The sequence below is a fragment of the Fundulus heteroclitus genome, chromosome 12 (genome assembly GCF_011125445.2).
Source record: "Fundulus heteroclitus isolate FHET01 chromosome 12, MU-UCD_Fhet_4.1, whole genome shotgun sequence".
NCBI lineage: Eukaryota > Metazoa > Chordata > Actinopteri > Cyprinodontiformes > Fundulidae > Fundulus > Fundulus heteroclitus.
The window spans coordinates 6,522,704-6,536,045 of record NC_046372.1 but is presented as its reverse complement, the minus strand read 5'-3'; the positions used below and the strand labels follow the sequence as shown (position 1 = coordinate 6,536,045).

General features: G+C 37.9%; 1 protein-coding gene across 2 annotated transcripts in view; it reads right to left on the bottom strand.

Moving 5' to 3' along the window:
• Window positions 1-13,342, bottom strand: part of ccser1 (coiled-coil serine-rich protein 1) — a 169,273-nt gene that overhangs the window by 65,415 nt on the left and 90,516 nt on the right. For both annotated transcript variants that reach the window (XM_012857089.3, XM_036143848.1), the window contains exons 9-10: window positions 11,980-12,057; window positions 2,743-2,823 (exon numbers count right to left, since the gene is read on the bottom strand). In XM_012857089.3, the coding sequence (XP_012712543.2) occupies window positions 2,743-2,823; window positions 11,980-12,057 (159 nt within the window). The remainder of the gene's footprint in view (window positions 1-2,742; window positions 2,824-11,979; window positions 12,058-13,342) is intronic.

Genomic DNA, 13,342 nt, shown 5'->3' with positions numbered 1-13,342 from the left:
CTATAACTTTTCAACAACTAACTTTTTCCCCTGGGCTTTCAGTCCAAAAGGCAAAAAAATATATATATCTGGAAAGACAATATGTGATGAAGTAGGTAAGCCTTATTTATAGTGTGTTTAATGGCACGTGTATTGATGAAGCTAGAAAACATAATATACAAATTGCACTGTCTGGGTAATAAATGTAACTGATTAACCTGAAGTTACTTTGACAAAACAGCCTTTTATCGACTTTGCTGTTCCCACCAGGACTAATGGCTGCTTCACAACAACAAACACAAACAGCGACAAACACAATCACATGCAAATAAATGTTCAGATGTTGGAGCCGACACAAGACTCCCACACTTATGCTTTCTTCAGCCTTAAGTACCAATGAGCACACAATAGCCTGTGGTCTTTTACAGGCTACCTAAGACATGCATTAGTCAGTCCGGGCACTTGCAATACAATGCAGATATACAATTTGTACACCATAGTGTATTCTCTGGAAAAGAAAAAAAACTAAAGTTCAGCAAGCAAGAGGTGGACAAAAAAACCAAACAACTTGTAGGATGACTGATGACAAGAGTGGTAAAATTACAGGATACAGAGCTGTACCTGCATTCGGATGTAGCAATAAAACAGCATTTTCCTGAGGCACGGTAAGGAGCAGTCTTGTTTGCACCTGCTTTGGCGACTTATTGTGAATCACTGAAAGGGGGAGTGTCACTAGCAATCATGTGCTGCACTGCAATTATGGAGTCAAGATTCACTCCATGCCTCGTTGTGCTGAGCTCACCTGTAGACTAAGTCAACATTCTATTGCCACTAGAACCGAGACATTTCACATTTCATCTACACAGAAACATAAGGCTTTATCCTTTCAAAAGACTCTTTCTGTTAAGACTATGTATTTAATCCTGGCACTTTTCTCTGACTAATTTACTTCACATGCAACAGTCAGCAGAAAATATTTCCCTTCACATCTGTGGGTGGCGTGTGTGTTTCATCTGTGGCCTCTAAATGTTGTTTGTGCCACTAACATTACCACATCCCAGCTCCTCTGTGAAATATTTCTATCAGATCTTGTGCTGTCACCACCAGCATGGTCTAAAATAAACACATAAATAGGACATATTAAACTGATCTTTCAGACTTCAACATTCAAAACAGGCCTCATTATTATTGTATGAATCCAAGCCTGGCTTTGAGCATCCACATTGACAGGAAAAGTAGAGGGAAAACTTGAGATTAAAATGTTTTAGCTGATGTGTCTGGCTGTCATTTCCTGGCTTAATTACAGGGACTTGGCACATTACAACCATAAAGTTCAATCTTTATTTATCTATTTGGATTGTAATGGTTTAAAATTGATACAAAGCAAAATCTGAAAAGTGTGGTGTGTGTCTGGATTTAGCCCCTCTAAATCAATGCTTTTACTGTGACCAAAGCTGAAAGTTTTGAAGGCTATGCTTTTCATTTTTTATGTCCTGGCACAGATCAACAGTTGTATGTATGTTTCAAGGCATGCTAAAATATAAATAAGCTTTAACCTGAACCACCCACCATGTACCTCAGGTTCTATCTTTAAAGTCACTTTTGTGCTAAATGGTGAACCTCCAGTCCAGATTAAAGTCTTTTCAGCATCTAACATGTTTTCTTTTAGGATTTCACTGTATCAAGTGCGATCTAGCAATCACTAGTAAGACATGTTCTGAATAATTAATTGCAGTTTTTTTTATGGCACAAACGCATGCTACACATTTCCAATTCATATTTGTATATATTAAATACAAGTAGAACTGTCCCAGAAAAATACACTGAGGCCTGTGGTTGCAATGTGACAATTTGGAAATGTTCAAGGGGAATGAATACTTCTGCAAAGGTTTTAGTTTTGTCAATTTGAACAAACTGACAACCTGTGCTATATATAGCACGCTCAACAAGCGCTCTATTTCTTCATACATATATAGTCACGCTAATCTATTTCTGTTGCATTCAAATAACGCTCTCCATTTTGCTCTGAAACGAATGATTTCACTCAAACACCTCCCTTTGTGTGCTTGCACATCTGTGTGGATAAGTCAGTGTTTTGTGTGGGTATTGTGCACCCACTCACTCGCACAATGGCAAAGCTTTTTCTGTTTCACAATGCTTCTTGCCAACTTTATACACATCAGGATTAAAGGTATAAAAGAACCTTTGGAGCTGGGAAGATGAAGAAAAGGTGTTTTTAAGAAGGAAGAAAAGGGAGAAGCGGAGACAGACCCCAAAACTCTGCTCCGGTTTCCGTTACAGGCAGCCATTTTTAGACAGTCATCCATTAAGTCTCCTGCGTTCCCATACTGTCAGCCTTTAGAGAAGCCAAAGAGGCCATGTCAGCTGAGGGCATTGGGCAGGCAGGAAGCAGCACTCTTTCTGAGCGCTGTGGGACTTTGAAGACAGAATGGGAGGATATGATAGTGGAATATAATACACAGAGAAACATGCTTGGAGAAAGAAAAAAATGGAGTTGGATCAAAGCTTCAAAAAGTTTTTTGTTTTTTTTATAACAATGCAACAAAAAAGAAAGAAAGAAAGAAAGAAAAACAAAGTTGTTATAAGCTACAAGCTAGTATACAACATAAATAAAAAGGAAATGTGTATTAAAACTGTGTTTTGTTTGGTGGTAAGGAACGTGGCAGAGAATGAAGTGTGTAATGCTGAGTTTGTGTTTCAGTCTGACAGGGCCACTCTGAGTGATGTCTGTGAGCATCTTACCTCTGCCCCTGTGTGTTCTGTCTGCGTTGTGCGATCAGTCATTTGGCAGTCTTTCATCTTCAGGGCTGCTCTGGCGCTCTCCTGCATACAAAGCAAACAAACACGCATGCATCAGCCATGTCCACATCCCACCCACAAACATCAAATACAAACAAATGAGAGGAGCTGCTCCCCTCGCAGACCTGTTGCCTGCTGCCACTTACAGAGCAGTGTAAAGTATTTCCCCCTCACAGATTTCTACCCTTTTCTGCTCCTAGTTTCATATTTAAATTTATGTAACGATCAGACTAAGATAACCTGGGTAAATACCACAAGCAGTTTTAAGTTATGTTTTTATTCATTGAGGGAAAAGCCTCTTCAGATCAGCCTGGACTCATGTGAAAAATAGCCTCTAGCACCTAAAAACTGGTTATGCCAGCACCGACAGCAAAAACCGCCATCAATACTTTTGCAATAACTGGCAATCGGTCTTTTACGTCACTGTGGAGGAGGAATTTTGGCCCCCTCTTCTTGGCTTAATTGTTTTAATTGAACCATATTAGTGGATCTTGTAAGCATGAATGGCCTATTTAAGGTCATACCACAGTGATACAATCTATTCTTATTTTAGTCATTCAAATGATGACCTCCTGGTGTACTTCAGATGTTCTGCTGCATAACCCAAGTGTGCCTGAGCTTAAGGTCACGAACTGAGGGGCAAAACATTCTCCTTCAGGATTTTACAGTTGAGACCAGAATTCATATTTCCATCATAATTGGTAATTTGCCCAAAAGCCCCAGACCATGACGCTGCCACCACCATTTATAACAGCAGGCATAATGTTTTCTGTTTTTTTAATGCTGTGTTAGTTTTGTGCCGGATGAACTTCCTGGAGGGTGCACCTCCACAAAGTTCAGTTTCTTTCTCCTCAGTCCACATTCTATTTTCTCAAAGGTCTTGGGGACCAGCAAGATGTTTAGTTTAGCCTTGTGTATCTTTTGGTTAACAGTGGCTTTCTCCTTGGTGGTCTTATTATTTAAATATAAATACTGACTTTACCTGAGACAAGGGAGACCTGCAATGCTTTTGACGTTCTTCTAGGTTATTTTGTTATCTTCTAAATGAGCCGTCCATGCACTTTTTAAAAAAAGTTTGGACTCTCCAGAATGATTGACGTCTTCGACTTTGTTAGCCATCAGTTCTTGAGTTTCTTTAGGTTGGGGCATTTTTTTGTAAGGTCTTTTAGCGTACTTTCATATTGCCACACAGGTTCTGTTTTAGTGATTTCTTGATTGACAGGCGAGGCACTAATCAGGGGTGGTTGTAGCTTTTGAAACTGAACTGAACTTTCCAAAAATGTGATCAATAACAATTACTCATGATTTAATCATGAAGGGGGTCAATAGTTAATTTCAACAGTTGAAATGAAAATGAGAAAATCATATTTGGAGACTCCATCTTGTGTTCACCCATGTTATCTTTTTTATTTAAATTTCTTTGATGATCTGAAACATTTGTGTGGGAAAAAAGTTAAATCAGCAGAAATCTGGAAGCACGCAAGTACTTTTTCATACCATCACAGCATGTAGTTATGCTTTGCAAATTATAGTAAGGAAAGTGAAATGCCACCTAAAACAACATCAAGCTATTTATATGGAAATAATAAATGTCATAAAAGAGGGCTAAATTGCAGGGGCATACAGCAGGCCTGCTTAAGTGGGAAGGAATTAATGAAAAAGCAAAGATAAAGCTGGCTAACATGTTAAAAAGGTCCCTGAAGAAGATAATTAGTAGGGTTTTTTAACAGGCAGATTTACAGATGAGTTGTAGTCAAGGAAGCTCTGGCACTTTTCGACAAATACAGCATTTTTATCTGGACCCAAGAACCAGCCAACTCCTCTCTTACCTCTACGTGATTATTTTTAAAACGAAGGTTGCAAGCCCTAAGAGGAACCCTGCACCATTTCCACTGGGAGCACTTTACGACGCTGTCACTAATCATTCTGACATTTTCTCCCTGTGCCGCTCATAGGCTGGAGAACAGAATGGGTTGAAAGTTGCAATGAATATGACATATGGAGAAATTGATTAACCTCGATAAAAATTAATCAACCAAATTAAAACAAGGTTTATCGTAAGGGGAATAAAAGAAAAGCATTTATGTTCCAGCTCTAAACCTGCATATATATAGCCCAGTCCTCTTCAAATCTTGCACAAATCCAGTTAAAAACTGCAGTTTCCATCCATCATGACTGACTAAATGAAAAGCAAAAGGGGCTTTTTTAAGCTTAATGGTGCATTCAAAATACCAACGCAAAACTTAGGAAAACTGAAATCTGAATATAGACAGCAAGTAATCAAGTCTTTCTATAAGGCGCCGAATACGTTTCCACTAGCAGATTTACAAAATAAGAGGACTGTCTGTCAGCTGACCTTTAGATCGGACGCCATACTAAAAGAATATTGCGTTAAACGAAAAGAAATGATCTAAAACACTCAGAAGCAGAATCACTAAACACCCCAAACACAGGTCACACACACAACACTCACAAAACATTGCAGTTTTCCGATTCTGAAGAAGTGCAGTGATGTGGTTTGCAGTAAAGAAACAACCTAGTAAGTAATCATATGTAAACAAAGACAGAAGCAATGCAAGGTTTCGATGTATTTATTATTCATTCATATTTTACTTTCACGTAAACAGTATTTCTATATAATGAGCTGTGTCCAAGCAGCAAATAACCCATTTCAAACCTGATATTTAGGCTCTTTGTGACAAGCAGCCAATCACAAACATCTCCGTCTAAAAAATGCCAAGTATAAAACCGCATGAAAGATAAATATGTATTTCAGCCCCCACAAAATGATTTCAGAAGCTGAAAACTTTCGTATTTTTGGTCATTAAAATGAAGGATGAGGCATCTATCGGTTCCTTTTCAGATACAGTTCATTAATAGTTTTTTCCCCCCTTTTTCTTTTGTTGTGGACATGCTGAATCCATTGACTCTTTGCCATCTCTACTAGCCTCAAATGTTCCTGTTCCAGCATTAACTAACATCTAGACCGTCTTGGAGTGAGGTGACGTTTTAAGCGTCTGCAGGGCTGAACGAGTTCTAACCCAGAGATCTGCAAATGCACCAGCTGCTCTTGTCCATGACTAGACTTAAGATACTCCCACCCTAGAGTCAGCAAACTCATGGGCCTGAAAATGATCCATTTTAGACAGGAAATACATTTCACCAGTCTAGTCTGTTGATACCGGATTTAGTCCTGAATGTGTCGTCATTCTCGTTAGAGTAATCCCAGTAGTTTCTTTACAAGTCCCGCTGTCTATTCGCATTTCATAAGAGCCAGGATTTACCCAAAAAAAATCTGTCTCTATGCACACAGTCTCCCTTGGCAAAAAAGAAAGATCAAAGAAAAACTATTAAGTCACCAAGTAAATAACAGAATCATCTAGAACTGGCTCTGACATCAGCCCTGGTTAAGTACTGGCACATTTTCTGGTTGCGGCATTGCAAAGGAAAGTCTGTAATGTTTTCTGTCGGTAGACAACCATGTATAACATGGCATACGTTATAGTCGCCACTTGCAATGACGACTATCAGCGACTTTTTGGTTTTAATGGCGACTTTACTGAACGCGTTAGTCATTCTGGAATCACTGTATTAAGGCAGCAGCGAGAGCTACTGTGAGGGTTATACTTCCCTCAGCGCTGTCTCACAGGCACACCACAGCTGCTGTTGCCTTGTCTCGTAAATGTCGTTTTTAAAGTAGTCTATTTTTGTCTCTGAAACTGTTGCACTGAAATATTTCCCTGAATTTGATTCACACACAGCTTCAATCACTTAATTTACCTAATTTATTTTGTGTACCTCTGATAACTGTCTTTTTGGCACAGTTTGTTTTAAGTAGTGTGGATTCAGGCAATGTATCAAAATTCAAAAATCATTTTACTAAAAGGTCATTTTTTTGTTCCAAACACATTTAATCACATGTAATGAATTTTTAATAAATTTCTGGTCTTGGCAAAAGCTCTCTTACAGAACACAAAAACACCACAGTTTTAAAACATTCTAGAGGAAACCCTGGTGAGTGCAAGAAATTAAATACAAAAAGGTGACAAGGGCGTGAGAACAGTACCGACTACTGGATACTGGAAATATATCCCTTCTTTTCTTGTTACAGCGGCTAGTAGCTGCTACTCCTTCGACCTCCCTGAGGGGTTTCTGCGTCTCAAGCATGCCACATGAAAAGACCTTAAAGGGGTCTCAGTCTTGTCATCCCAATGACAGGCCTCACCTGGATGTAGATCTTTAAGAACTTTGACATGGGAGTCTTTAATCTGTCCTTACAAGCTCTAGGCTGACATGCAACACGATGATGCCTGTACCTGTTATTTTGTGCTCGAGCATCAAACCGATGCAAACATAAATTAATGAATTCTGAGAGCCACAGACACAAATGGCACAGCCTCTGAAAGGAATTTTGCACACAGAAGTGATCAGAAGCTCAATACCAAAGAATCACAGATATAAAAAAAAAGAAGACCAATAATAATGGAGTAAAGTAAGTCATACAGTGAAAGAAAGGTGTTGCAAGTTGGGCACACGTGATTTTAGAAAACAACAACATTTCCTTTCACTCGAACTTGTGACTTCAGACAGACTCTCTGGAGAAATGCTGAGTATTCGATTGTATCACACATTCGCTGTAGGGGACTCAAGACTCGGCCCATTTGGGGAGTATGCATGTACTTGTAAGCTGAAAACATTTTTCCAGATGGTTAAGCTCTAATTTGTTCAGGTTTAATTTGCCGTTACAAATGGGGAGAGGGGTGGTATAAGGATGAATGAGCAGATATAATCTGGTGGTAAATTGAATTCAATTTTATTAAAATGCGCTTTTAAAATAACTATACAAGTCTTAGGGAAAAAAAACAATATGTATAGAAAGCAGATTACAATGTTAACACTGTGAACACCAGTACTTGAACTCAATATAAAACTTGTCTCCTATGGTGTTAGGTTCAGCAGGGTAAACTATGTTATTCTAAAAAAATGTTTAATATTTTTTTGGGGGGAGATAGGTGGAGCAATAGTCTTCAGGTTGAAAATCGAACCCAGGTCAGTTACGTTGAGTGTGTGGGGCAGTCGCTGTACCGCTACACCCCACACGACTCTGCTAATTATGTTATTCTAAAGAGCAATTAGTATAAGTAATACCTATGTCATACTGCTAGCCAATTTGCTCAATTTTAGTATTAGGTCCACATCAGTTGCATCAAGCTGAAATGAAACGGAAAACAGATGAAAACATAGGCCGCTGACAGGGAAATAAACAGGGATGATAGAAGGGGATGAAAGAGTAAAACAAAAATGGATGCAAGTGCCAAAAAGTGATCAAACAGATGTTGTATGAGACTCAAGTCAGTGGGTTGTACTGGCATCGCTCAGTGCTTTAACACTGACACATTATTCTGCAAAGGCTTGGCATAATGTCTGCTTTCCATTACTTTGATAGAGCAGGTGACAAATTACAGACATGCGGATGACAAATGATGATAGATTTTGCTGTATCGAGCATTTCAGTAGATGTTCCAAGAATCAAGCTTCCCAAAAAACACGAGAAAAATGCAATAACACAATGTGTGTTTTTTATTGAATTTTTCAAATTTTATGAGTACAGAAAGGATGAACAAGGCAGAAGTAATGACATGCTTTCCATCCTTGGCTCTTTATCTTCTTATGGGAAGAATTTCACCAAAGAAAACTTAATTTCCTTTGTGTCTGAACATATTTCTGGTTGTTGAACTGTGCAGGGCTGAAAGAACAGCTAATAGAAAAGATAGAAAAGGCATTTTTTGTTGTTTGTTTTTTGGTCAGCTGCTAGTGTTACACCACAATTCTTGCATTTCTTTCCTTTGTGGTGGATATTTTTCCTCCCATCACTCCGTCCTCTACGGCAAGGACTAATGCAAAGATGAGCTTTTTTGCTGAGAAAGAAAACCCTCACAGTTTGCTGAACTTTTCAAATAACTTTTTCAGAAACTATTTTTCCACACCTAAAAAAGTGAATCCATAAGCGTCTCCCACTAAGTAAAACATCCATCAATGAAGCTATTTTAACTGTGCTTCACCCAGACGGTCAAAGCCAAGTTCTCATATCAGGGAAAAGTGTTTGGCTTGTGTTATGAAATATAACATTGGTAACTTAATTTATTAATTACTTAATAATTAGATTTTGGATATATATATATATATATATATATATATATATATATATATATATATATATATATATATATATATATATATGTGTGTGTGTGTATATATATATACATACACTAATAATGTATATATATATACATATATATATATACATTATTATATATGTCTCCTTCCTGGTGTTTGTTTGGATAAGATTGTTTGAATAGATGAATGTGGCACATTCAGGCAGCTGGAAATTGTACCTGAGGAGGAGCCAGATTTGTGGCTTAATTAGTGTATGTATATATATATATATATATATATATATATATATATATATATATATATATATATATATATATATATATATATATATATATATATATATATATATATATATACACTAATAAAGCATAACATTAAAATCACTGATAGGTGAAGTGTGTGACATTAACTCTCCTCATCATAGACAAGTATGTTCGAAGCAATCAACTATTTGTCTTGCTTGATTTGATCGAGTTTGTTGAGGGTTAAATTGTAAATGACTGGGTCAGTAGGGTGGTCCTGATCTGTAGTTTTCAGTACCTATCAAAACTGGTCTAAGGAAGGAAAAGTGGTGAGCTGGACACAGGGGCATGGGTACCCCAGCCTCAGTGATGCACGCGAGAAGCAAAGGCTGATTCGGGTGGTTCAATCCAGCCAACGAGCTGCTGCAGTTTAAACAGCTGAAGAAATGAATGTTGTTTGTGAAATATAAGTGTCAGAATACACTGTGCATTACACTTTGTTGCATATGAGACTGTGATGCTTAGGGCAATGTTCTGCTGGGAAACCATGGATCGTGCCCACCATGTCGAAAGTTACGTTGACCTCTATCGCCTGCCTAAGCATTGTTGCAGTCTATGTATACTCTGTCATGGAAACAGTATTCTCTAATGGCTGAGATCCCTTCAGTTGGGTATTGCACCCAGCCACAAAGCAAATATTTGTTCACAGTAAACTTTCAGGGTCTATTGGGATCTATACAGGTCAGGACTATTTTGGCAACAAAAGAAGGACCATCATATGTTTTTTTTTTTCTTACTTCCTTAAAAACAAAAACAAAAAGTTTTGCATTACATGTTTTACATGGATTTCTCAAGTTTCCATTAGCTAATTTGAAGATTTCTGAAAACGCTATTTGAGACCATTTTGACGTAAATGTAACACCTCCAAGAATTATGAAATGCAACTCTGGTGAGCTAACTTATTAATTTAATTAGTTGCTAACTTTTATTGAATCTACTTCATTACTGTACAGCTTGAGTTGTTTGACTCTGGCATGGAAGTCTTTCACCCAATGGTTCCCCGATTTCAATGCCAGTAAGCTTCATTACAGTGATTGATGATGGGTTTTTAGCCAACTACCGAAATGTCTCAATTCAAAACAAACTTTATTAATCTTACACTCTCATGACAAATGAGCTGGAAATGGAAAAGAGACAAGAAACGTTTGATTTTAATTTGTCTAAACAAACAACAAAAAGCAAGTTTCAGAGTTTTCTTCATTGAGCCTCAACATCTGGCAACACATTTCTTCCAAAGGCAATATTGGCTGCCATGCATTATGGGCATTGTGGTTTTGCTACAGCTTTAAAGCATCCACAGTCTCCAGTAAGAAGCTATGAGACGTAGAATGAATAAATTTTCAGACTTTTGCATCCACTACAATTTTATTGCCTTTGAACAAACCAGATGCTGATGTAATGGTTTTATAAACCTTTGATTAATGAAAGTGCAATTTTGATTTAAATGGAGGCACATGTCAGGTGTATTTTAAGGCGAAACCTGAGGCAAAACCTCAGACCACTGCTTACTTATGTGACATCCTGGGAAAATCAAAAGACATGAGGGAAAACATCAGGAAATGAATTGTGAAGCTCCACAAATCTGGCTCCTCCTCGGGTACAATTTGCAGCTGCCTGAATGTGCCACATTCATCTATTCAAACAATCTTATCCAAACAAACACCAGGAAGGAGACATGTTCTGTGTCCCAGAGATGAACATGTGTTTGGTGCAAAATGTGTGTATCAGCACCAGAACAAATGCAAAGGACCTTGTCAAGCTGATGGCGAAAGCTGTTGAAGGACAATATAGCGAAACAAGTCCTGCGCTTAATTGGACTAAAAGGCAATTTAAAAAGGGAGAAGCTATTACTCCAAAAGTACTTAAACACAAAGAACTTAATTTTTGGATATGTGTCCTATGGTGTGGTGAAACTAAAATGAAAGCATTTGGCCATAATGACCATCTTACATTAGAAGGAAAAAGAGGGAGGATTATAGAATACCATCCCAACTGTGAAGTAAGGGAGTGGCAGCATCATGTTGTGAGGGTGCTTTGTTGCTGAGAAGACTGCTGCACTTTACAAAATAAATGGCATTATGAGGAACCAACATTATGAAGCGTCCTAACCTTTAGTCGGCACAAAGGGGTCTTCCAAATTAGCAAAGACCTTAAAGCAAAGCCCTAAATTAGTTCAAACGTTACTTAATGACCAGCAGGTCGATGTTTTAGATTGGCCATCATAAAACCCCGATCTCAGTGCCATAGAAAATCTGAGCAGGGCAGAAAATGGGCCAAATTCAATTTTTTGGAAATCCAAAACATTTGGTTTAATGATAGTTTCACCAAATAGTTGGAAAAAGTTTGTAAACTTCTGAATTTTAATAAATAATTATTTAGTCTCATTATGCTGGAATTTAAGCAAATAGACATTATTTTGTCATCCTCACTGACCTAAAACAGAAGAGCTTAATCTGATTGAATCCTCCACAGTGAGAAACAGAAGCATTTATATTTGTAAACAATACATGTAAATATGGTTTTAAATGTAACTAAATGAACCTGATATGAAATACCTTCACATATTTAAGACCTTTAGAAGCCCAAAATTGAGATGATTAAATTTAAGACTTTTTAGGACTCCGCGGAATCCTGTATTACCAGAACAAGAGCCTGATTTTACAGTCAAACTAATTATGCTTATCCTGTAAGTCAATCTTACCAGTTCACTCTGGAGTCTGAGAATCAGCTCATCTTTTTCTCTCAGCTGCTGCAGCAGGGCTTCCTCTCTGTTGAGATCCTGAGCACAAGAAAAGACACGCTGTTTTAGACATAAACCCAAAGACTGCTGTGATTCATTCCTGGGACCATATTCCCACGAAAATCCAAAGCGGACATCGTCAGGAAGAGAGGGTTTCATGCTTGCCATGTGTTTTATTTGTATTTATGAGTTTATTTGTCAATAGCATTGCAAGCTTGTGTGCATGTACTGTAATAAACTTGTCATTTTGTGCAAGTTCTTGGCAGCTCTGTGATAAAATTGATGCGTATAAGGTGCTGCATCACAAGCACACAGCGATTTAATATGACCTTCAGTTGTCATGGGATATCACTGTAAAGATGATAAACGACACCACAAAGATAAGGGACATACAGTATGGAATGTAAACATTACTAATATAAAAATATATATATTAAAGGCAACATTTATTAAAAATTAAATCCTGTTTGCAGCATATAAGGTACTATAAATGGTTCTAAGAATGGCCGCTAAACCTAACTTTTTATAATCAAGGTTTTGTCTTTTGATGCCAGCAGATAGGACTACGTGGCTTCCAGGAAGGTCAAAACTAAGAAGTGAGACCGAGCAATTTTTGTTGAAATACTCATCTTGATTCTTAAAACTGAAAGGCATTTAAACTGTCAGCAAAGAATAAGTGAAACAGTAAGAGACAAGCGAGAAGTTAAGAGTAAAAAGATAGACAGAACAAATTGACAGGCAGTCATTACCTCGTCAAGGGCTTCATCAGAAAAGAAGGAAAGAGGGGCAAGATAACGGGAGGAAAATGTAGAGGAAAACTTAGGGAAAGAGTAGGGGGGGTGGGGGAGTGAAAGGAGAGGACAGAGAGGGCCCGAGGCTGGGTGTGATGATCTGAAACTATAGGGAGCTGTCTAGCTAAAGGACACACCAAGAGTCAGCGAGACCGCAGGGAAGCATATAGCTACTTCCCCATCCATTTAAATGACCTTGCTAATGCAAAAGCAGACACCTAGCCTGGAAAATTTCCTTGAGGTACATCAAAATTCAGAGACGAAAAAAAAAAATGCAACCTGCACATGATTACAGAGGCCCCCCAGAAATCATGTGGTTAAAAAAAAAAAAGTCCCAATGAAAATGACTGACAATACTTGCCCTAGAACTCCTATTTCTTAACCCAAGCCAAAAATATGTAGTGGGGTCCTAATTTAGAAAAGGTATAAGTCTTACTTCATAACTGTTCTTCCTAAATTTGTTCATTTTCTCCTCCGGTCAAATGCCTTTCTCCTTTGTGCTTTTTTTCTCTGTTTAATATTTACAATGGCAG